The sequence below is a fragment of the Schistocerca americana genome, chromosome 1 (genome assembly GCF_021461395.2).
Source record: "Schistocerca americana isolate TAMUIC-IGC-003095 chromosome 1, iqSchAmer2.1, whole genome shotgun sequence".
Classification (NCBI taxonomy): Eukaryota; Metazoa; Arthropoda; class Insecta; order Orthoptera; family Acrididae; genus Schistocerca; species Schistocerca americana.
In genome coordinates this window covers 606,268,686-606,294,960 of record NC_060119.1, presented here as the reverse complement: position 1 = coordinate 606,294,960, position 26,275 = coordinate 606,268,686, and the positions used below count along the sequence as shown (strand labels likewise).

Here is a 26,275-nt window from a genome sequence, read left to right as displayed (position 1 = left end):
TGCAAATGTTCTCTTTACGGATGAGGCTTCATTCCTACGTGATCAAATTGTAAATTTTCACAATCAACATGTGTGGGCTGACGAGAATCCGCACGCAATTGTGCAATCACGTCATCAACACAGATTTTCTGTGAACGTTTGGGCGGGCATTGTTGGTGATGTCTTGATTGGGCCCCATGTTCTTCCACCTACGCTCAATGGAGCACGTTATCATGATTTCATACTGGATACTCTACCTGTGCTGCTAGAACATGTGCCTTTACAAGTACGACAAAACATGTGGTTCATGCACGATGGAGCTCCTGCACATTTCAGTCGAAGTGTTCGTACGCTTCTCAACAACAGATTTGGTGACCGATGGATTGGTAGAGGCGGACCAATTCCATGGCCTCCACGCTCTCCTGACCTCAACCTTCTTGACTTTCATTTATGGGGGCTTTTGAATGCTCTTGTCTACGCAACCCCGTACCAAATGTAGAGACTCTTCGTGCTCGTATTGTGGACGGTTGTGATACAACACACCATTCTCCAGGGCTGCATCAGCGCATCAGGGATTCCATGCGACGGAGGGTGGATGCATGTATCCTTGCTAACGGAGGACATTTTGAACATTCCCTGTAACAAAGTGTTTGAAGGCACGCTGGTACGTTCTGTTGCTGTGTGTTTCCATTCCATGATTAATGTGATTTGAAGAGAAGTAATAAAATGAGCTCTAACATGGAAAGTAAGCGTTTCCGGACACATGTCCACATAACATATTTTCTTTCTTTGTGTGTGACGAATGTTTCCTGAAAGTTTGGCCGTACCTTTTTGTAACACAGCCACATAATCAAATTGTGTAAACAGTATTGTCGTGTAGCTCACCATCCAGTTGGGTCTAGGGAAGCCGCTTTGGTAGCCACCGATGCCAGCCACTATGGTCTCTTGCGCGTAGAGCGTCGTCAGTCGCGTGTCATCGAAGCAGATGTCGATGAGCTTGACAAAACCGGTGGATAGCTCGAAGCCGATCTGCAGTAGCGGGTAGACGCCGGCAGAGGCGCCACAGGTCTGCTGCGTGTCACGTTGCGAACTGTCTGGGAGGGAGCTGCACTTCAGGTCGCTCAGCGCGTAGCTGCGCCCGTCCACCAAGAATGTCGTGCCGGACACGCACGTCGCTGTCGCCTGCACACACGCAATACAGCGGTCTCTTGAAAATAAATCTCGAATGGTTACTATCTGTTGAGAAAACAAGTATCAGATTCCCTTTTTCTGCGTTTTCTTGTCAGTTCAAAAACGGAAATGGACGGAAACATTTAACAGGCTAGGAGATGGAGGGGATAGGGGTGAATTGTCGTCATAATTCGAAACTATGTGCATAAAACTAGGAATTACTTCAGGTGACAACGAGAAGCATGAACAAAATATTAACAGGTTTCAGGTTGCGAGACACTGGTGGTCTGAATGTATATTACATATTAAAACGGAACGTGTGACAAATTACAGATCCGCACATGTCGTATTCAGTGCCCTAAATTCATTCAACATCATGGTCGATATTACGTCCAGCCTCGTTGTCAAGTATGTGGAGTCCAGAAATCCTGTGTACTCGGTTTGCTAGACAAACATTCAAACAAATCGTATTAATGAGTTTTATTACAAAAAGTAAATTACAATACTTAACTTTTGCAACTACACATATGAGTCTCAAGCAAAGGGTTACATACGAAATAATGAATCTTTTTCAGTATCAACAACTCCAAGTCTGTGCTACATAGAAAGTACAAGCGGAGCAACTAGAGTTGACACCTCTATCCAACTCGCTAACATTGCAGCTGCTATTCAACTGGGCGTTACCAGTATATCGCGGCCCTCTTCACACAGGGTGCGGTGCTGTCGCGTTTTCGTCCTGGAAAGGGGCAGGTCAGCGTGCGATTGACGTCTTCTCGTAGCCATCTCTTCTCTATCGTTCCCGACTATGGTGCCGGCTCTTGACTTTACGCCGTAACAGTCGATAGCCTTTCTGCAGCGTATTTGACCTCTTTCAGTATTTAGTAAAGCTCAGTTCGTAGTAATCACGTAAAACAAAAGTAGTATCTAGTGTTCACCAAGGAAGTCTGCTTTTGCTAATCTACGCAAACGACTTAAGACACAACCTGAGCAGCCCTCTGAGATCGTTTGCAGCTTATTCTGACATTCACAGTCTTGTAAAGTCGTCAGAAGACCAAATTCAATTGCAAAATGATTCAGATGAGATATATGTATCGCTTGAAAGTGGTAATTGACTGTAAAAATGAAAAGTGTGAAGTCATCCACATGGGTGCTAAAAGGAATCAGCTAAATTCGATTACATGATAAATCACACAGATCTAATGGCTGTAAATTCAACTAAATACTTAGGCATTATAATTACGAATAACTTTATTTGGGACTGACGCATGGATAATCTTGTTGGTAAAGCAAACGAAAGACTGCGATTTATTGCCTGAACGCTTAATAAATGCAACAGGTCTCCTAAAGATACTCCTTACACTAACATTTGTCCGCTCGCTTCTGGAATACTGCTGTGCGGTGTGGGTTCCACATCAGATAGGATTGATCGGTGGACACAGAAAAAGTTCAAAGAGGGACAACTCGTTTTGTATTATTACGAAATAGAGGACAAGGTGCCACGAATAAAATCGCGAATTGCAGTGGCAATTGTTTCATTGTGACAGCATTTTCTAATGAACTTTAGCTCACGAGATTCATCCTAAGAGTGTGAAAATATTTTTTTGATGCCCACCTACTTAGGGGTCATCATAATAAAATAAGAGAATTCAGAGCTCTCACAGAAAGATTTAAGTATTCGTTTTCCCCGCCCTCTTAGAGAGTGAAGTGGTAGTATAATAGCTCGAAGGTGGTTCGATGAACCCTCCGTCAGACACTTAATTCTGAATTTTGCAGAATAATCTCATCTATGTAGATTAAGATGCCCGACATCAGAAATAACTAGATCCAACACATGACAAATGTGTGAGTTTCTCATTAATCATTGATGACCTACATGAACAGGGATTAATTTTCCCCAACACAAGCAAGGAAATTCGATGTGTCAGTCAACGCATTTCTTTGGGGTCAGAAAACAGGTCTGATGAAGGGATAACCAGTAATGGCACATACGCACACTCTCCGAATTATTTTTGAACCTGACTACTGATACCTTGTTTCCAGCTTCTCTAGCTACAGTTTCTTTGACCCTGACCTCTTGCGTATAACTAAGCAGTGGAAAGCACTTCTGGAACTTTTTCACGAGATTTAGCATTGTTTGGACTTGAACCATGGAATAGGAGAACATCAGCAAAGACGAGAATCGATGCGACTGAGATGTGAACTATAGAAGCACTTAAAGATTAGGGTACTGATAAAGTAAGTTGTGATTCTCCGCAGAATCGGCAAGGAAAGGAGTATTTGGAGAACAATAAGAAGGAAAAGGGACAGGATGGTACTACATGTGTTAAGATAACAGGGAATAACTTCCGTGGTTGGTGAGAGAGCTGCATGAGGTAAAAACTATAGGGGAAGACAGAGGTTAGGATAAACCCAACAAATAAATGATAATGTTGGATGAAAGTTGTGCTCTGAGGAGAATAGGTTGACACAGCAGTGAAATTCGTAACTTGCCACATCGGATCAGTCAGAAGACTGAAAACCCAAAATAAGAGAAAGAAGACTAAAAATGACGCTCTCCATTCATTACCTAAAACTAAGAAAAACGAGATTCTTGCTTGTTAGGACGAAGTGGTATAGCCTGATGTAATTAAAAAACTTACAACTGCGGATTGAGTTCGACTTTATTAGCTTACTTACATATTACATCCATCAACATATACGAGGGTTGACTGAAAAGCAATGCCTCCACCTTCGTAACTCTTCAATAGTTGGCAGCATTGGTATGCGGCAGGTACTAGCTTGCTCGGTAGCCTCTTCTCTACAACTCCAGCTGGCGGGAAGCCTTAGCGTTGAACAGTTGTGTTGTAACAGTGTAAAGTAAGGACCCTTGCGCAGACGGTCGATCAATGCGATTTAAGCAACGTGCAGTCATTGAATTCTTGCCAGCAGAAAGTGTCACCCCAAAGGAGATTCATCAAATTGCATTGACTGACCGTCTACGGAGGGTTCCATACTTTACACTGTAACAACACAATTTCCCAATGCTAAGGCTTATCGCCAACTGGAGCTATAGAAAAGAGGCTACAGAACAAGCCAACAGCCACATTCATAGGGCCGTACGAAAGTGTCCCTGATTTTACAGGTACACAGACATCCTACCGCACCTCACTTGACGCACCAAATCAACCATTCTTTATCCAGTTAAAATGTCTGGGGGTATGTGCAACTGTGGTTAAAAATCAGCAATTAGCATACTCAAAATTTAGCAGCTTACCGATGAACGGCTTCAGCTGAGTATGGCATACCTGAAGAAGCTTGTGGAATTTCTTCTTCACTGAACAGGGTTCATTATTAAGGCTAGAGGCGATGTTACACGGTATCAGTTTGTTATCTCCTGGTGTGACTAACTTTTTGTCCAGTGTGTTTATGCTGGTTTCAGGGAAGCGATAAAATTATTTGACAGTCTTTCACATGAATACATATTTCAAGATCACTAATTCCATCAATAAATTACATGGAACCAAGATTAAACCAAGTATCATTTTAGAAAAAGTACTTTACGGTATGAAATATGTTTCAAATTCTGCAAAGATCAATGCTGTCTTTACTTCCCTGAAATGAAAGTGTCTGCTTGCCGACGTTTTGGTGCAGATTACATGATAAGTCATATAGACACATTATCTCATTGTCTGATAGGCCTGTTTCACTTGGTGGTCTGGGAAGATTTCAGTTACATTACATCACGGTCAGACAGGGATTTCGAAATCTCAATATAATAGTGATAAAGAGTAGACTGAAGTTTAAGACATTCGTCAGGAAGAATCAATACGCAAAGAAGTGGGATACGGAAGTACTACGCAATGGCGAGGTACGGTTGAAGTCCTCTAAGATACAGCAATAAGGAATAGCTCAGTAGCCAGAACGGTTGAAGAGGAATGGACATCTCAAAAAGGGCCATCACAGAAGTTGGGAAGGAAAACATAGGTACAAAGAAGGAACTGCAAAGGAACCATGGGTAACAACAAATACTTCAATTGATCGATGAAAGGAGGAAGTACAAAAATGTTCTGGGGAACTCAGAAATAGAGAAATACAAGTCGCTGAGGAATGAAATAAATAGGAAGTGCAGAAAAGCTAAGATGAAATGGCTGCAGGAAAAATGTGATGAAATTGAAAAAGAAATGATTGTCGGAAGGACAGACGCAGCTTATAGGAAAGCCAAAACAACCTTCGGTGACATTGAAAGAAAGGGTAATAACATTAAGAGTGCAACGGGAATTCCACTTTTAAATTCAGAGGAGAGAGCGGATATGTGGAAATAATACATTGAAAGCCTCTATGAGGGTGAAGATTTGTCTGAATGTGATAGGAGAAGAAACAGTATTCGATTTAGAAGAGATAGGGGATCCAGTACTAGATTCAAACAGACCTTTGGAAGACTTAAGATCAAATAAAGCAGTAGGGATAGATAACACTCCATCAGAATTTCTTAAATCATTGGGGAAAGTGGCAACAAAACAAATATTCAAGTTGGTGTGTTGAATGTATGACTCTGCGAAATACCATCTGACTTTCGGAAAAGCATCATCCACACAATTCCGAAGACGGCAAGAGCTGACAAGTGCGAGAATTATCGCACAATCAGCTTAACAGCTGTTAAGAATAATATACAGAAGAATGGAAAAGAAAATTGAGGATGCACAAGATGACGACCAGTTTGGCTTTAGGAAAGGTAAAAGCACTAGAGAGGCAATTCTGACGTTGCGGTTAATAATGGAAGCAAGACTAAAGAAAAATCTAGACACGTTCATAGGATTTGTCGACCGGGAAAAAGCGTTCGACAATGTAAAGTGGTGCAAGATGTTCGAAATTCTGAGAAAAGTAGGGGTAAGCTGTAGGGAGAGACGGATCATATGCAATATGTACAACAACCAAGAGGGAATAATAAGAGTGGACGACAAAGTACCAAGTGCTCGTATTAATAACGGTATAAGACAAGGATGTAACCTTTCGCCCCTGCTGTTCAATCTGTACATCGACGAATCAATGATGGAAAAAATAGAAAGATTCAGGAGTAAAATTAAAATTCAAGGTGAAAGGATACAAAAGATACGATTCGCTGATGACACTGCTATCTTGAGTGAAAGTGAAGAAGAATTGCATGATCTGCTGAATGGAATGAACAGTCTAATGAGTACAGAGTATGGATTGAGAGTACATCGAAGAAAGACGAAGGTAATGAAAGTAGTAGAAATGAGAACAGCGTGAAACTTAACATCAGGATTGATGGTCACGAAGTAGATGAAGTTAAGGAATTCTGTTACCTAGGCAGTAAAATAACCAATGACGGACGGAGGAAGGAGGACATCAAAAGCAGACTAGCTATGGCCAAAAAGGCATTCCTGGCCAAGAGAAGTCTACTAACATGAAATATCAGCCATGATTTGAGGAAGAAATGTCTGAGAATGTACGTCTGGATGACAACATTGTATGGTAGTGAAACATGGACTGTGGGAAAACCGGGACAGAAGAGAATCGAAGCATTTAAAATGTGGTGCTACAGACGAATGTTGAAAATTAGGTGGACTGATAAGGTAAGGAATGAGGAGGTTCTCCGCAGAATCGGAGAGGAAAGGAATGTGTGGAAAACACTGATAAGTAGAAGGGACAGGATGAGCTATCCATTCATTCTTCTGAGTGAAACCAGCTTGCAGTACTTTCGTTAGTTGAACTAAAACAGTGCTACAGTATACTGCTGGAGGGTACCCCAACCGTCAGGGGTAAGTGAAGAAATCTCTGTGATGTATTTCAAGCTAAAATAAGCATTATACTTGTTAATTTAATTTTGAAGTGGTTTATCTTTTAAAACTGTTTCATACATTGTCGTGGATTAAGTGGTCCCAGGCGCCATTATCTAATTATGCTGGAGAAGCCCTGCCGTCACTTAAATTACCGACCCCATCTAAACAAAATTGTCGAAAACCTGTAATATCTTGGTCAGATCGGATTATTTTCCCTGACACACACAGTCTTTAGACTATAGGCTAAGTTGACCGATGGCAACGATGTAGCGCCGCGAGCGGGAACATGAAAGGGGGAATGTTTGTTCACATGCGCTTCAGTGCTGACAATGCTAGCAGGTGCGCGCTTCCTTCCGATCAGCAGACATAAATTCCACATGAGAGTAACAAGGGTTTGTGAAAGCCCATTAAAAAGATGTTCACGGTAAAATGTAGTACTCATTCGCAATAAGCAAATTAACGTAAATTAACTCAGTTTTAATTCTGCTCAATACGGCAAACGACATTTAAAATATTCAGTTCCCTGGCGGGCGGGGCAGCATTGTGGTGCAAGCGATCGCCGATTGTCGGCGGCTTCTCATTGTCTCAATAAATACAGGCTGTTCCAAAATTATCTTCAGAATTTGAATACGTATATTTCAGAAATGGGGAGAGATAGAAACGTGCTGTTTGCAGCATGATGCTCATGCATACCAAAGGTTCTAGTAGCCACTTAACAGAGTTCAGTGCATTAGGGTGACAATATTTTCAAGACCAAAATTCGGGACCATTAAAAAATCTTGATATTGCAAGAAAAGTCTTAATTGTACGTTATAGAGACAAACGATCACACTAATTTTATTACAAAAACTACCTTCTAAGATTAAGGACAGACATACAGTGCTGTAAATTTCCTTCATCATATCTGTATTCTTCAACAGCATATGAAAACATTCAACCCAAGTTTCATCATAATTCACTCTATTCTCTAACACTACTTTCGGAGTTTCAATAAGAAACTGTTTTTGTCATAGCTCCATACGTTACTTACTTCGGAAAATAGCCTTTCAGTACCAGCACAGTGGCAGGTGAAATGAAGAACCAATATGGGAAATATCATTTAATAGTTGTTATATCCAGAACTAATGGCTCTTCCGAATGACTTTTCAAGAAATTCGGGACAAAGCTATAAAAAAAAGGGGAAGGGGGCAGACCTTAAATGTGTGCGTCATGTATAGCACACCGGATATTTAAGCGATACTCCAGTACCATGCCCGGCGTAACATTTCCTCTTTAACGTGTGCTGCTGCCGCTGTGATGCGAGCTCAAATTTCCTGCAGGTCCCACCCAAAGGAAAAAAGGTAATGGTGTTTCGCAGGACCTGAGTGTTAGATCTCGTCTGTACCAACCATTCAATCTGTACCAACCATTCCACATATTGTGCCAACCGCTTGAGGGGGGGGGGGGGGGGGGGGGGGCTGTGGCTTTGCACCTCTGTTGCATTTTATTTAATTTTGACTATCTGACGCTGTCAGGTATGACCGCAGCTTTCGTATTTTTTGGTGCGTTATGATGTGACATTTAGTTTTAATTCTGTCCGAAGAAGGTGTCTCTTGTGACACCGAAACCTAGGTCACAAATTAATTGTATTCGCGACTGAGGGCTGTGTTTTTTCAAAATTTTGTATTATACAACAGTCGCTGGTTGACAGCCATGTTAAAAACCTTATTATCGGCTCAGCTGTTATCAAAGTGCATATGTCTCACAAAACACAAGAAAATTAAATGAAGGAGTAACCAGGGTACCTAAGAAACGTATTTTATGCCAAATTTCGAGGGTACAATCTCAGACCATTGTTTGCCGTACTACGCTGCATTATGCCTTTGTTCTATCACTGTACTCCATATTTATCATCGTATTTCTCATTATGCGTAGATCTTAACATTATATATAGTTCCAAGATCCACTTATTTTTGAATAAATCTACTTACTTGTACACGATGTTGATGTCAGTGATAGCCTAGCTAATCCATCACAGAATGTCGTGATGTTTATTAGCCGCATGTAATTAAAACACTTCGGCGACTTGTGCGTTGACGATGATAAATTGATGCTTAGGACAACATGCTATCCAGCCCCAGAACGGGGCCGGCAGTCGCACCCGAGCCCCCTGCATGACTACTCAGCTACTTGGGTGGATGCAGTGAATCAGTTTAGCTCTACTAGCCACGAGCCATATTAATACTCATGCTTGCACTGCCTCATCTAAGGTCCTCAGCCTGGAAGCCGGGTGGACAGCGAGAGTATCAACCGTCGGGTTTCCTCTCACAACTCAACCCCAAGAAGCGTGCCTCGTGAAAGATGCTAATTGAAGTGTGAATGGCGTGGAATTGTGTTTATTATAGTGACAGCAACGCGCATATGAGAATGTAGCATAAACGAGAAAAATGGCAATCGCTGAAACGTTTGCAGAAAGGACGCAATGGGGTAGAGGAGCCATAGTGCTAACTGATTGTTGATACAACACTCAACAATGGAGGTTACATTCAGAAAATCATTCGACTCGTTTCATTCACGTGACTGAAACGCCAAAGAAATGTCCTTTCCACAATATAATTTCCACATGTACACTTTTCCCGTTATCCAACGCGTTTCTAAGATAAGCTTCCACATCCAGAGTGATCATCAGACCTGTTCCCTAGTGTAGACGTATCTGATCTGACGGGACTGCGTCTGATCTGGTTTGTAATATCGTGAAAATTCACTGACCAGAAGAAGCAACGTATGCAAGTAATTTGGGAGAATATCTCCTACATGAGACGTGACGCCTCTGTGATGATCTTGAAGTAAGAATACTGGAATGTCTAGTGAATTCTATAGAAATCGTCGTCGAAGACTATCTCTAAACAAAACTATTTCGCTGTGGCTATTCGTGTTTTTCGACACTAGAATTTCATAGCGTACATCTAGGACAATTTTTCAAAGCAAGTAAGGGTTATAAACAACGTAAGAAAGGTGGTCATCTAAAAGCTGAGAATAAATTATCAATGAAAGCACAGAGCATATTTTACTCCTGCCTCTAGTGACAACGAAAATAAAAACCTTTACCACAGAAAGTAAAAAGAAACAACATGATTTTCTAATAAAAGCGAAACTTGTCTTGTACACTTAGGACAGAAAAAAATAAAGGTAATCACGTGTGGCGAAATTTATCCCAAATGTTTGTAAATGTTAGAGCACTCTGCTTCTCTTTTCAAAACCCTAGATTGTCGTTAATAAAAGAAAATTATTCCATAATACGACAATAGGTGTTTCAAACTCTTGACAGATTATTAATGACGCTGAAAAACTCTCGCTTGTTGTAGTAGAGTATTAATGATGCTGAAAAGCACTCGCTTCGTGTCGTAGACTGCACACAGAATAACGTGCCCAGTAGATATACAGTCAGCAGGTTTCACGTAGGGTGGATGGTGGTTGTGGGGGTTGTGGGCAGGCGCAGCAGGCGAATTGCCGAGCACTAGAGGGAAGGTGCCGGTCTAAACTGGAGCCCACACTGACATACTTTGTAAGAATTAAGTGGAGCCCCAGCATGCCCGTAATCGCGTGGTGACCGTATGAAAAGATCTACTGCCACCTCTGTTTTGGTTGGAGTCTAAGAAGAATTTCTCCGGTAATGCAACAAAAGCAACGATTTATTGAGGCCCAGCTTGTTAATCATTTGTAACTTTCAGAGAAGCGTCATGAGTGGCGAATTGTAACCTACGTTTCTCTTATAGCCATGTTTAAGGGGCTCCGGAAAGGCTCAAAATCATGAAAAGTTCAATTTTTACTTTTTTGCGTTTTCTGTATCTGCAGACTATTACCTTTTAATAGATATATAATTTATTCAATTCCGAAGACTACAACTATTTTTAAATTTTTTTTGAAATGTGTTCTACATGGGTGTGACCCACTGTGGCGCTGTTAAACTGCTGTCAAATGGTGTTATTATTAACGTCCGTGTTCATCAGGTACATTTTAGTGATGTGAGATAAAGTATGTGTTGTGGCTAACCTGTGATGGTTCAATATATATCGCTGGTGTGATTGTCGATTGTTTCATGTTTATTTACTCTGTCGTTATCTCGAAAATATTCGTGATTAATTCTGTTTCTTGAGTCTCTGTTTTGTTGAAGTATAATAATGAGTAAAAGTAAAGTTATTAGAAATCCTCTGAAGGCTTTTAAGAAAAGGAGAAATGTTGGAAAGCCAAAGGTATGCGTTATTACTGTAAACAATAAAGACGATAACCAAGTGAGTGAACCTAACCTCTCAAGTACACCTGCCCATAGCAGTCAAAGTGGGAAGGAAAATACTTCACAGAAGAAGCTTGGTTCAATGAGTGAAAACTATGAATGTTTTATGGGCGAATCGGATGTGAATGAAATATTTGATATGTCGGTTCTCAAAGGAATTTTTTCAAACTGTGTAAGATGTATTCATTGTAGTGAAGTTGGTCTGGAACTCTCCATAATAAAGCACGTAGGACTTGCTAGTGAAATACAACTGAAATGTGATAAGTGTTCATACATGACCACCTTTTGGAACAGTGTTGCAGAAACTGCAACTGAAGAAAATGGTAGCAAAATCTACGAACACAACAACGAGCGATGCTTGCTTTAGACAAGGAACGCCTTCGGGCTGCAGACAGGGCTGTAAAGAGTCTAGAAATACAAGCAAGAGTAAACAGGAGGAGGAACAAGAGGAAGCTGGAGGAGGAGTTTGCAGAGGATGAAGATAATCCATCCTATGGACCTGGAATGCGCTAAAAGGTTAATCCAATCTTTGTCGCTCGATTCCCAAAACTTTTATTTTCTCATACTAATTACATGTTTTCTAAGGATCTTCCAAACATATTTGTTTCAAACTTTCAGTAAATGTTACACAGTACCTTCTGCATAATTTAACACAGCCTTTTTCCAAAAAACTGTATATTTTTGAATATATAAATAAAAAATTGCAAAAAAATGTTGTGAATTTTCATTACAATTGAAAAAAAAATCATCTTTAATAACTGAACTAAAATTTTGTAAAATCCCTGTGTTAAGTTGTAGCCCATATTCCAATAAATAATCTGTAAAAAGTTCAACTTCCTACCTCAAATACTTTGTGAGGAAAGATGTAATTTATAAGCGTTATTTTAACATTGCAAGTATAGGGCGTTCCGGAGCCCCTTAAGTCTGCATCTTTTGCCAAAACACAGCGGAGTTTACAGAATGTCACCTCACTGACATGTTGTGCAGACGCAGAGAATTCTGAACCAGTGGTTTATTAAGTGAGGAACTGAGGAGAAGTAACATCAATAGCATATGATAAAGTACGTCCCCGTCACCAAACTAAAAAAATGTGTTCAATGTTCAAATGTGTGTTAAATCTTAAGGGACTTACCTGCTAAGGTCATCAGTCCCTAAGCTTACACACTACTTAACCTAAATTATCCTAAGGACAAACACACGCACCCATGCCCGAGGGAGAACTCGAACCTTCGCCTGGACCAGCCGCACAGTCAATGACTGCAGCGCCATAGACCGCTCGGCTAATCTCGCGCGGCTAAATGTGTAATATCTTCACCTAATTTGTTCCAAAATCCACAGCATTTCTCGTTTCACCACTTATTGATGGCCTTTAGAAATTACGTTCTTTCATCGAAAAAGTCTGTCGTTAATGCAATAACACAGTAGATAATGAAGTTATGCATAGTAACCAAATGGCAAAAGACTCTTTTTATTCGCGTGGTGCCATTTGCCAAAAAGTCATTTTGATACCTCAAACTGTTTATGAAATATCGGGAATGTTATGCATATTGCACTCTGGCTTCAGGCTGGCACGCTCGATCGCAAACGAGTGTACTATATCAGATCAATTTTCTCTAGATTCTTGACAGATGGAGACTTCCACCAGTCTATAAAAAAATTCAATACGTCAGCTAAATTCCATATGCAGCAACGTACACTACTGGCCATTAAAATTGCTACACCACGAAGATGCGCTACAGACGCGAAATTTAACCGACAGGAAGAAGATGCTGTGATACGCAAATGATTAGCTTTTCATTCACACAAGGTTGGGGCCGGTGGCGACACCTACAACGTGCTGACATGAGTAAAGTTTCCAACCGATTTCTCATACACAAACAGCAGTTGACGGCGTTGCCTGGTGGAACGTTGTTGTAATGCCTCGTGCAAGAAGGGGAAATGCGTACCATCACGTTTCCGACTTTGATAAAGGACGGATTGTAGCCTATCGCGATTGCGGTTTATCGTATAGCGACATTGCTGCTCGCGTTGGTCGAGATCCAATGACTGTTAGCAGAATATGGAATCAGTGGGTTCAGGAGGGTAAGACAGAACGCCGTGGTGGATCCCAACGGCCTCGTATCACTTAGGACTCGAAATGACAGGCATCTTATCCGCATGGCTGTAACGGATCCTGCACCCACGTCTCAATCCCTGAGTCAAGAGATGAGGACATTTGCAAGACAACAACCATCTGCGCGAACAGTTCGACGACGTTTGCAGCAGCATGGATTATCAGCTCGGAGACCATGGCTGTGGTTACCCTTGACGCTGCATCATAGACAGGAGCGCCTGCGATGGTGTACTCAAAGACGAACCTGGGTGCACGAATGGCAAAACGTCATTTTTTCGGATGAATCCAGGTTCTGTTTACAGCATCATGATGGTTGCATCCTTGTTTGGCGACATCGCACATTGGAAGCGTGTATTCGTCATCGCCATACTGGTGTATCACCCGGCTTGATGGTGTGGGGTGCAACGTCTCGGACACCTCTTGTTCGCATTGACGGCACTTTGAACAGTGGACGTTACATTTCAGATGTGTTACGACCCGTAGCTCTACCCTTCATTCGATCCCTGCGAAACCCTACATTTCAGCAAGATAATGCACGACAGCATGTTGCAGGTCCTGTACGGGCGGCGTTTCTGGATACAGAAAATGTTCGATGGCTGTCCTGGCCAGGAAATTCTCCAGATCTCTCACCAACTGAAGACATCTGGTCAATGGTGCCCGAGCAACTGGCTCGTTACTATACTGTGGTATCGTGTTGAAGCTGCATGGGCAGCTGTACCTGTACACACTATCCCAGCTCTGTTTGATTCAATGCCCAGGCGTATCAAGGCCGTTATTACGGCCAGAGGTGGTTGTTCTGGGTACTGATTTCTCAGGGTCTATGCACCCAAATTGCTTGAAAATGTAATCACATGTCAGTTCTAGTATAACATATTTGTCCAATGAATACCCGTTTATCATCTGCATTTCTTCTTGGTGTAGCAATTTTAATGGCCGTAGTGTATTATGTAATACACATCAAACGCAAGACCACAGAGACTCCAATTATTCATTGCAAACGTTTTAGAATTTCGGGCAGTGTCTTACATTGAAATATCACTATAACTATGACCGTTAACGAAATAAAGGGCACGTCTTCACGAGGCTAACATGTAAAACTGTGAGTAACGCAAAAATGTAACTTTCTTACTGAGTAGTTTCTCTTAAATCGTCAGAGGAAGATTGCAGGGCATCCGCCTCGATTCTGCCGTCGTCGATAGGCCGAAATCGGGAAAACAATGTCGGCCTCCCCTTCTGAACAAACGAATGAACACGTCCAGCGCTTCGGACGAAAATTTATCACTGCGCCTCGATCACCGTATGCTGTGCGGACTCTACAGTTAGTTGCCGGAAACTTCGAAGCTTAAACCGGGCACGTGATGTAGCGGGTGTCCACGCGGTGTAACTGAGTCATAACGCGCTCGCCGCCTCACCTCTGCGACGCCCAGCACAGTGAGGACGTTGCCGGCGCCCGTGCAGGCGAGGTTGAGTTGGTCGCCCTGCTGCAGCGTCAGCAGCTCGCTGGACACCTCCGGCTCCCAGAAGCCCTTCGCGTCGGCGCTGCCGCCCGGCAGCAGGAACAGTGGCTGCGGATCCGGGAACGCTGACTCGTCGTTAATGTCCACCGAGCAGCCTCCAGCTCGTCCTGGGGCATCGGCGGGGCGCGTCATTGAAAGGAAAATGCAAAAAATCAAAAATCAAAAAGAAATTGAACCTAAAAAGGTTTCTGTACTCCAGTCGGTAAAACGGTACCCTAGTAATATTACTTTGTTGTTTGTCCATCTGTCTGCTTTCTGTCTCTCCGATTGTTAAGACCCCTCTTTCCCAGAAAAGGATACAGGTATCTCACATACACATCTACGTCCTTTGGCAGTATGAAGTTAAGCTTCTAAGTGAATTCATTCAAAAGATACTGCCATGTATGTCACATGTTTCGGTACTCACAAATTTAGTCGTCAGTTTTAAATTTAATTTTCCAAGTCAGCTGCTAATAACTTTATTATATTTCATACAATCGGCCTATTTCGGCAATATTGGTATTTCTAAGTACACCTGGGAATATTACAGTTGCGATATTTGTACGTAGTGTGAACAGCACATGTATACTTACATCTGGCTGGCTGTCATTGATGAATCCTTTGGTCAGGTTTTCTGTTTTTATAATGGTAAAAGAAAGTCACGTAATATTTGACAGTTGTCAATGACGCTGTGTGTTTACAAAGTGATTATAACCAGTCGGTGGTACGTATCCAAAGGCCACTCCCCCGTGGACCTAGAATCATGAACTTGATAGGAAACAAGTTTTCACAGTACAGGATAAGGAAAATATTCGAAAATTTGTAATTAATCACATAAAAAATATCAATATTTTGAACATGGATGACATGCCAGAGAGCTTCATTATTTGGTGTTTTTACAATGTGAAATTATGTTACACGTTTTTAATGAATAAGACAGATTTACATCTGTCGAAATCATGATAAGAGGTTGAATAAAACCACCTTATGTTGCAATTCCTCGGCTACTCTGGATTTATTTATGACAAAAAAATTTCTTTCTGTCATTTGTTGTGCACCTATCTGTCTTTCCTCCCTTTCTTAGAAACAAGTAGAGATATCACGTTGCAATTTATGTCAGATGCTGTGATAAGGTCTATGTTTCCTTGGTATTGCCAAAACTTTAAGGTTCCAAATCAATGCAAACAGAAGATGCAGCGGTCTGTAAAGACCCCTTCTTCTCAGGAACAGATACAAGTATAAAGTTGAAATTTATGTCTAATACTTAGTTCTATGGCCCTTGGCGGGGCAAATAATTTAAACTTCTGTCACTAGAAGCCGGCCTGAGTGGCCGAGCGGTTCTAGGCGCTTCAGTGTGGAACCGCGCGACCGCTACGGTCGCAGGTTCGAATCCTGCTTCGGGCATGGGTGTGTGTGATGTCCTTAGGTTAGTTAGGTTTAAGTAGTTCTAAGTTCTAGGGGACTGATGACCTCAGATGTTAATTCCCGTAGTGCTCATAGCTTTTTGAACCATTTTGTCAGTAGAATAACAGGATATGGCCATATTTGTCACTTATCAAAACATATGGTTCAAATGGCTCTGAGCACTATGGGACTCAACTGCTGAGGTCATTAGTCCCCTAGAACTTAGAACTAGTTAAACCTAACTAACCTAAGGACATCACAAACATCCATGCCCGAGGCAGGATTCGAACCTGCGACCGTAGCGGTCTTGCGGTTCCAGACTGCAGCGCCTTTAACCGCACGGCCACTTCGGCCGGCATCAAAACATATAGAGAAACTATCTATATGTATGTGGGGCCTGGTGGCCTAGTGATAAAGCGTGTGTGAGGATACCGAGAAGTCTCGTGATAGAATTTCGGTCGTACCACAGACTTTTCGGTATTCGCTTTAATCTAGCCTTCACCTCTCAACGTTGTGAGGAGTCACCAGAAACAACAGGCGGTTCGGACTACGTGTTAAGCTGTAGGTACCCTTTTCTCAGTTGGGTAATTGCAGTACGTTACGGACACACAATTCATTTTTTTTAGGGGAGGGGGTTATCTACACTCTCACTCAACCAATATATTGTTGCACATTTCTCATTTTATAAATTTAAATCTTTTTAAAGAATATTCAGAGTTAGAAAACAATAGCACAGTGTGGAAATTTTTATCACATACGTAAGTTATGAGTACACAAGTTGCATTATGACAAAACTTTGTCAAAACACATAAAATCCTATGTATAACCTAAATTTTGTATGTTATTTCTTATATGTCTGCCTGGAGTAGCAAACATAAGTTGGAATTGGTAGCAGGACGTGACCGGGGTGTGACGCAAGATCTGATGGCCGAGAAAAGATTAGTCTCAAAGTAAGGCGACAGCACTCAGGAAGATTACTTATCTTTATTCTCCACACTGAAGCAGACACCGTCTATTGCAAGTTCTAAGCCCAAGGTTGTCATATAAGATCTATACAATGACAAATGGTTCAAATGGCTCTGAGCACTATGCGACTTAACTTCTGAGGTCATCAGTCGCCTAGAACTTAGAACTAATTAAACCTTACTAACCTAAGGATGTGTGTGATGTCCTGCCCGAGGCAGGATTCGAACCTGCGACCGTAGCGGTCGCTCGGCTCCAGACTGTAGCGCCTAGAACCGCACGGCCACTCCGGCCGGCCTATACAATAACACTTCGATACTGACACAGTTAGCGAGCAAGAGCGAGTGGCCGTGGCGTCCAGTCTGTGCTCCCGTTATATCTTGTGGCCATAGAGAAAGCTGCAGGCAAGAACTATTGAATGGCGCGACGTCTTCAGCCGGAGATAACGCCATGAACCTCCGGCGACCGCGACGTGAAGCTGAGTCCGACCACCGCGCATGTGCGGCCAGGCTGAGCGACGGCAGGGCGCGCTTGATTCGGTTAGGTCTACATCTACATCCACATCCATACTCCGCAAGCCACCTGACGGTGTGTGGCGGAGGGTACCTTGAGTACCTCTTTCGGTTCTCCCTTCTGTTCCAGTCTCGTATTGTTCGTGGGAAGAAGGATTGTCGGTATGCCTCTGTGTGGGCTCTAATCTCTCTGATTTTATCCTCATGGTCTCTTCGCGAGATATACGTAGGAGGGGGCAATATACTGCTTGACTCCTCGGTGAAGGTATGTTCTCGAAACTTCAACAAAAGCCCGTACCTAGCTACTGAGCGTCTCTCCTGCAGAGTCTTCCACTGGAGTTTATCTATCATCTCCGTAACGCTTTCGCGATTACTATATGATCCTGTAAAGAAGCGCGCTGCTCTCCGTTGGATCTTCTCTATCTCTTCTATCAACCCTATCTGGTACGGATCCCACACTGCTGAGCAGTATTCAAGCAGTAGGCGAACAAGTGTACTGTAACCTACTTCCTTTGTTTTCGGATTGCATTTCCTTAGGATTCTTACAATGAATCTCAGTCTGGCATCTGCTTTACCGACGATCAACTTTATATGATCATTCCATTTTAAATCACTCCTAATGCGTACTCCCAGATAATTTATGGAATTAATTGCTTCCAGTTGCTGACCTGCTATATTGTAGCTAAATGATATGGGATCTTTCTTTCTATGTATTCGCAGCACATTACACTTGTCTACATTGAGATTCAATTGCCATTCCCTGCACCATGCGTCAATTCGCTGCAGATCCTCCTGCATTTCAGTACAATTTTCCATTGTTACAACCTCTCGATATACCACAGCATCATCCGCAAAAAGCCTCAGTGAACTTCCGATGTTATCCACAAGGTCATTTATGTATATTGTGAATAGCAACGGTCCTACGACACTCCTCTGCGGCACACCTGAAATCACTCTTACTTCGAAAGACTTCTCTCCATTGAGAATGTCACGCTGCGTTCTGTTATCTAGGAACTCTTCAATCCAATCACACAGTTGGTCTGATAGTCCATATGCTCTTACTTTGTTTATTAAACGACTGTGGGGAACTGTATCGAACGCCTTGCGGAAGTCAAGAAACACGGCATCTACCTGTGAACCCGTGTCTATGGCCCTCTGAGTCTCGTGGACTAATAGCGCGAGCTGAGTTTCACACGATCGTCTCTTTCGAAACCCATGCTTATTCCTACAGCGTAGATTTCTAGTCTCCAGAAAAGTCATTATACTCGAACATAATATGTGTTTCAAAATTCTACAAGTGATAGACGTTAGAGATATAGGTCTATAGTTCTGCACATCTGTTCGACGTCCCTTCTTGAAAACGGGGATGACCTGTGTCCTTTTCCAATCCTTTGGAACGCTACGCTCTTCTAGAGACCCACGGTACACCGTTGCAAGAAGGGGGGCAAGTTCCTTCGCGTGCTCTGTGTAAAATCGAACTGGTATCCCATCAGGTCCGCGGACATAGCAATTTTCGTTCCCCTTTTGCACAAGATGGGAGCGGGGAGGGTATCGCTGGCAGCTGCCATGTTTTCGCTCTTTAGCCTTCTATTAAAACAATCAAATACACAAAAATTGATTAAAATACATTTATGAGAAGAGAAATATTATTTTAGTCGCAAGGACATGGAGATGTAATTGGTCTTGAGACTTGTAAGGAATATGGCGCTGTGGTCTTCAGAAGCATTTGCATGTAGTGGATGCTTGCACTGGTCATCAACGGTATAATCATTTTAGTAGCAGAAGACATCTGCCCAGCAGCTACATGTTTCGTGTCTATAAAAGTTTTCGAGGCGTGGCAATGCGATAAAATCTTCATGGGTTTGTTGCCGCGTAACATCGCAGTGAGAGCGCTCACACCAAGGTTTTGTACGGCAGCAAAGCCGTGAAGACTTTATTGCAGCTACAATATTTCTTTCAACTGTGTGCATAGGTCGATTTTGTCCACAGACTGGTTTCGGAAATTTATATTTAAATTACGAATGCGGTGCAATATGTGCGGTGCAAGATGAATGAGACAAGCGAAATACTCTTAGACTTCAAGGAGAAATCAAGAACGCCAATGCCAAACAAAGCAAGTGCTGATAGATGTGAATATTATCGAACTATCAGTTTAAAAATTCATGGTTGCAAAATATCAGCACGAATTCTATACAGAAGAATGCAAAAACTGGTACAAGCTGATCTCGGGGAAGATCCGTTTGAATTCCATAAGAATGTAAGAACACGCGATGCAGTACTGTCCCAACGACTTATTTTAGATGATAGGTTAGGGAAAGGCAAATCTACGTTTTAGCGTTTGTAGACTTAGAAAAGCCTTACAGTGTTGACTTGAATAATCTCTTTGAAATTCTGAAGGTAGGAGAGGTAAGATGCAGATAGCAAAGGTTATTTACAACTTGTACAGAAACCAGATGGCAGTTATAAGAGTCGAGACGCTTGAAAGGAAAGCAGTGAATGAGACAGGATTGCAGCCTATCTCCGACGTTATTTAATCTGTATATTGAGTAAGTAGCAAAGGAAACCAAGGAAAATTTGGAGAAGGACTTAAAATTCAGGACTTGAAGAGCACGTGAACAGAATGGACACTGTCTTGAAAGGAAGACATAACACGAAAATCAAAAAAATCAGAGTAAAGGTATTGGAATGTAGTCGAATTAAATCAGGGGAATACTGAGGGAATCAGCCTAGGAAACGAAATGCTAAAAGTAGTAGATGAGTTTTGTTATTTGAGTAGCAAAATAACTGATGATGGTCGAAGCAGAGAGAATATAAAATATATACTTGCAATGACAACAAAGGCATTTCTTAAGAAGAGAAATTTGTTAACATCGAGTGCAGAGTTAAATGTTAGGAAGTATTTTCTGAAGTTATTTGTCTGCAGTTATATGGAAGTGAAACGTGATTGATAAACAATTTAAACAAGGAGGGACCGGGAGTTTTTGAAATGTTGTGCTACAGAAACACGGTGAAGATGAGATGGGTAGAGCACGTAAATAGTGAGGAGTATTGAACAGAATTAGGGAGAAAAGAAATTTATGGCACAACTTGAGTACAGAATGGATCAGTTGATAAGACACTCTCTGATACATCAAGGAATCACCAGTTTTGTAGTTGGGGGAGCAGATGGGAAAAGCTTAAGAGTGATATACACAAATGCATCACCTGCATAGCGCAGACAGGATGGATGAGCTCATTGTAGGTGTGATAGTTCCTACATCTGGCCGGATAGTAGTTTTAGTCTACAGTCGGTTTTCTTTTGTAAGGTGGGGATTCTCAGTAACCTTTGGGTGGAGTATTAATTCAAGCTATTTCATTGTTTTAATTAGGTAAATTCGATGTTTGTAGACTGTAAGGTAGAGGTCTAGAGGACAGAGAGTTTGGAAAGGTAACAACCCTAAAACGGATAAAAAATGGTTCAAATGGCTCTGAGCACTATGGGACTTAACTTCTGAGGTCATCAGTCCCCTAGAACTTCGAACTACTTACTCTTAACTAACCTAAGGGCATCACACACATCGATGCCCCAGGCAGGATTCTAACCTGCGACCGTAGCGGTCGCGCGGTTCCGGATTGTAGCGCCTAGAACCGCTTGGCCACCCCGGCCGGCAAAACGGATAAAAGTTATATAACCAAGTGAGTGGATGGTAGTGCACGTGAGCATGATATGCTTATCTTCTGATAACATTTTGAAGAATAATAAGCAATAATCAGTAATACAATCGGTATACATAAAATATACCAAATAGTCTTGGAAGCAACACAGTACTTAATCTACTGCCATTATTATGAAACTTTCGCCCATTTTAGGGTTCTATATATGACCTTGTGTGCTTTTCACAAAGCCTTGCCAAGATGGAACTTGTTTGTAACAATTCACGTGATATCAACTCCCACACTATTGTTTACAAACTTCGTAGATTTTTAAAGTTTGTAAAAATTATTTTTATTTTAGTTGTTTCAAGAAGGTTTACTGGACGAAATGGCAAGTAACAGCAAATGATAGAAACTTACAAAGTCAGCCACGTAGTGAACAATCTTATCTTTCGATATTGATGACTTCTGTGTCTCACTGTAATGCCCTGCCATAGCAGAGATAATAAACTCTATCTAGATGCACATATAAAGACGCAGAACAAGTATATCTATCGCTGAATAATCGTCTTGAGGCCGAAAGCAAACTGTGTAAGAATATCACATAATACTTGATAAATAAATAAATGTCGTGTGACAAGGGCCTCCCGTCGGACAGACCGTTCGCCGGGTGCAAGTCCTTCGATGTGACGCCACTGCGGCAACTCTTGCGCGTCGATGGGGATGAAATGATGATGATTAGGACAACACAACACCCTGTCCCTGAGCTGAGAAAATCTCCGACCCCCGGCAATCGAACCCGGGCCCTTGGGATTGACATTCTATCGCACTGACCACTCAGCTACCAGGGTCGGACAATACTGGATAGATCACAAGACTGTGAAGGTGAAGATGTTTTAATTACAATCAACATATTTTAAGTTAAGCCTATGGCTTCACAAATTAAATGAAAAGTAGTACAGATCGCCCAGAGTCATTACTATTATGTACTTATTCCATCCCGCATTTCGAGTGCTTTACTTAAGAAGTTGAATACATGGAACAGAATTTTCGTCAGGGATTTTTTCAGTCAGCGCGAGAGCTTCACAGGAATGAACAGCCAGCTGTATGGGTAACTGTTGCATTGTGCATTAAAATTCCGAGAGCAAGATGAGCCAAGAAATGCGTAACTTCCTCCCACAATCTTCTTTTTCAGTGACCACTTCTGCAGAAAGAGAAGTCGGACTTACACGACGATGCATCGTTAGTCACTCTTCGGCATCGTCGAAAAGAAGTGGTCAGTGTGTGGAGATTAGAACTGGTAAAGTTAAACACTGTGTAGTGATTCGTATATTTCCAGAATACAAATGTACATATTAGGCAAGATTGCGAGAAATAAAGAAAGAAAGAAAGTCACGCAGGCATAAATATAAGTTGTGTTTTGTTGAAAAAAGTTGATTATTCTCGGATGAGCATTTAAACACAGTGCTCAAGCTAGATATGTACCTTTAATGTGTGGTTACAAGGTGTCTCCTGTGTAAGAGACTGTGCTTAAGTACGAGGGCGCGATCGTTTAAGCACGCCAGTGACGTAGCCAATAAATTAAAAAATATGTATAGAACGCTACAGTGAAAGCTGGAAAAGAAAGCAAGGAAAGGTGCAAGTGCAGACGGACTTTCCAATAGAGAGATTTGTAAAAAATTAAAACTATAACTGAAACGTTTCAGCGAATATAACGAAAAAGGGAAAGGGCGCCTCGAATTAATATCAGAGAAACAAGTTTGCTAGCGATTCAGAAATACACTGAAGGAACTGGAAGGTCTTACGCCGTGGATACACTCGCTTAACACTACCAAACTGTTACACCAGAATTTCCATTTCTGTGAAGTATGTTAATTACTGTTTCGTCCTTAAGCGAGCTTATTTTCAACATAGAAAAAAGTCCATGGTTACAGATGAAGAGTGGTGAGTGTACGTGATGGCTGGCAGGTGTGGCTTAACGTCCCTGGAACTGCGCAGGTGCCGGCCACGGTGGTCTCGCGGTTCTAGGCGCGCAGTCCGGAACCGTGCGACTGCTACGGTCGCAGGTTCGAATCCTGCCTCGGGCATGGATGTGTGTGATGTCCTTAGGTTAGTTAGGTTTAAGTAGTTCTAAGTTCTAGGGGACTGATGACCACAGCAGTTGAGTCCCATAGTGCTCAGAGCCATTTGAACCATTTTTTGAACTGCGCAGGTGGAGGTCGCAACACAGCGTACCCATAGGACGTGATCGTGCAGCTTATCGCCACAGTTCAGACATCGAGAAACGCCGAATCATTGGCGTGAAGAACACGGGTGCACCGTATCGATAGACCACACAGGGATTCTGCTTCAGTGCAGTGAATGCACAACGACTGGTGACGAGGTGGACTGAGAACTTTGTGGCGAGGAGAGTAGGTTCCCCCAGAACAGCTACACCACTAGAAGATCGTAGAACTGTTCGACTGGCTTGGGTGAATGACGGATGACAACAGCTGGAATCAGGGCAGAGGTTACAGGCAGTGAGTTCACAACTAACCGTCGGGAACAGATTGCTGGGAGCTGGTCTGAAATCTCGAGTTACCATCTATCGTTTACGGCTGATTCCATACAGCACACAACAGACACCTCATGGTGTACAGCCAGGGTCAGATGTAATATTGCTTGACAACACAGGAAGCTACTCAGTCTTGATTAACTGACATAACAGATGTCTCAGGCATGACAAGGAATTTCTCAAGATCACATTCGGAGGCTGAGTGTATATAAGAGTGTATCCGTGCCTAGAAAGGAGGGGTAGGGACGGTTCACATCTCGCACTGATGATGATGGAAATTAGTTTCGAATGGCATGAAAGTTCATTTTATACCTCTTATGTTTTGAACAAAAAAATGGTCAGGAGAGAGTAGGACTTTGCGCTGTGAGGATTCCATACGAACTTAATTATGTATATACACAGTACGTTCATCCCAGAAGTCGAGAATCTCGACAAATTTTTGCTTGTTATCGACATTAATACTGACAAGGTATCGGTCCTGGGAATGCCTAGACTTCCCAGAATGTTTTAAGTTTTATGTCGGATAACGAACAACAAAAGAAATATTTTTTCGTGTGATATAGTTTAAAATTAACAATTTTCTGATTTTTTCCCGTTTATTGCACTGTGAAGCCCAGCTTCTTGCTAAATTTCATGGTTTTAGGTCAATGAGAATTATCCTATAGGTTTTGATGAGTGAGTATGCGAGAATTAAAATATACGGCATAAATGGCCTTTGTTTCGATCGCGTTGACACAGAAACTTAAATTTTTATACCGCCAACGGGCATTAATTTAAACTTGATACACCTTCTCGTTCCTGGGTAAAAGAAGTCTCAACACATGGACAGACAGAGAGTCGGACAACAAATGACAAAGAAATATTTTTTTCGTGCGATATAATTACAGATTAACAGTTCTCCGATTTTTTTTGCTTTACTGGTACTGGGAAACCTCGGCTCTTGCTAAGTTTCATGGCTCTAGGCCAACGTAAAGTACCCTATAGTTTTTGATGAGTGAATTTGCAAGGATCAAAATATGTCACATAAATGGCATTGACTTAGCTTACATTCATTGCACCGCCAAGGGGCCATTCATGTTAGTAAGTGACATAAATTTCAGCTTGATACGTCTACCGGTTCCTCATGGAAACGGATTTTAACAGACAGACGGACGGGCAGACAGACAGTTGGAAAGCAAACAAAAACAAAAATTTCGTGTGATATACTTACAAATTAAAATTACCGCATTTTTTCCTTTATTGACAGTGTAAAACCTTGATTCTTGCCAAATTACATACACTGAGCTCAACGGGAAGTGCATTAAGAAATAAAAATAAACTTTTGAAGGCCTTCATATGGTGACAAAGTTCATGCGACCGGAATACGGGATAGGTAATAAGAACAACACCTCACAGTGAATACAATGACGACATGTGGCTGATATTTTCAAATGAATAACTATGGAAAATTCTGAAACCAGAAAACATAACACCATAGCGCGATGAATAAGTACAGGATCTTAGACACTTCAAAGATGATGAGATAATCTTCTGGTTTAACGATCAAATTCAAGATTAAAGCCTTAGAGAACAGTACCTGCTGCGGGCGGTAATGCGGCCGCCTCTGCCTGCTGGAGGGTGGCCAGCGCCACCACCACAAGGGCACACAGCTGGACGTCACGACCCCGGCTCCACATGATCTCAACCTACCCTTTGGCAGCCGCTAGTGTCCTTTATAGCAAATCTCTCTTATCTTCCACGGCAGCCGTTATCGTAGCAATTTGTTAGTCTCATACTTCTCAAGTACATCGGAAAACCTAATTGTCACGTACGTATGCAAAGTCTTCGTAATCAAGATTTCAAGTGGCTGCACTTAAGCGTATTTAATTAAGCGACACTGTACGAAATCTTGCGTTGTTTCGATATTTGTCCTTCGACTAGTAGGCATGATATTCTTGCGCGTTTTTAAGTCTGCATCTGTAAAGCACTACACTCCACTCAGATGGTTGTAGAGCTCTGAACCCCTGACGGTAATTAGAGAAAAAAGAAATCCTGTTAATCGGACGATTTACACTTCTCCACCGAGATATCAGTGAGTTACGAGGATAGGTAGAGAGTATCTAGACTTCGCTACTCGTTTCTCTCGAAATGGTTCAACAGTGGTTCGGTCAACATTTTTTTCGTTGATTACATGTCATCCCGGCAGTTCGATTCTGGAATTCATGCACAGTACAAATTTACAATGTGTTTTCCACACACCAGTTTCTTTAGCCGCAGAAGAACGTGAAAAGCAAAGGGTGTCAATTAAGATGAATAGAGTAGATGTTCCTAGAGTACGCGCTTCAAATACTTAAGGACTGCTAAAATATGTTCGTGACCAAGTGAACTGGAGAGTGGAAGGTAAAACTCCCCGTTCTGC

At 42.0% G+C, this 26,275-nt stretch overlaps 1 protein-coding gene across 1 annotated transcript in view; it reads right to left on the bottom strand.

The window, feature by feature from the left end:
* The window catches only part of LOC124581194, a 32,001-nt gene extending 6,448 nt beyond the window's left edge, over positions 1–25,553 (bottom strand). Inside the window, exons 1-3 of the mRNA XM_047131289.1 lie at positions 25,454–25,553; positions 14,728–14,939; positions 865–1,161 (exon numbers count right to left, since the gene is read on the bottom strand). Of these exons, the coding sequence (XP_046987245.1) occupies positions 865–1,161; positions 14,728–14,939; positions 25,454–25,553 (609 nt within the window). The remainder of the gene's footprint in view (positions 1–864; positions 1,162–14,727; positions 14,940–25,453) is intronic.
* Positions 25,554–26,275: the final 722 nt, after the last annotated feature.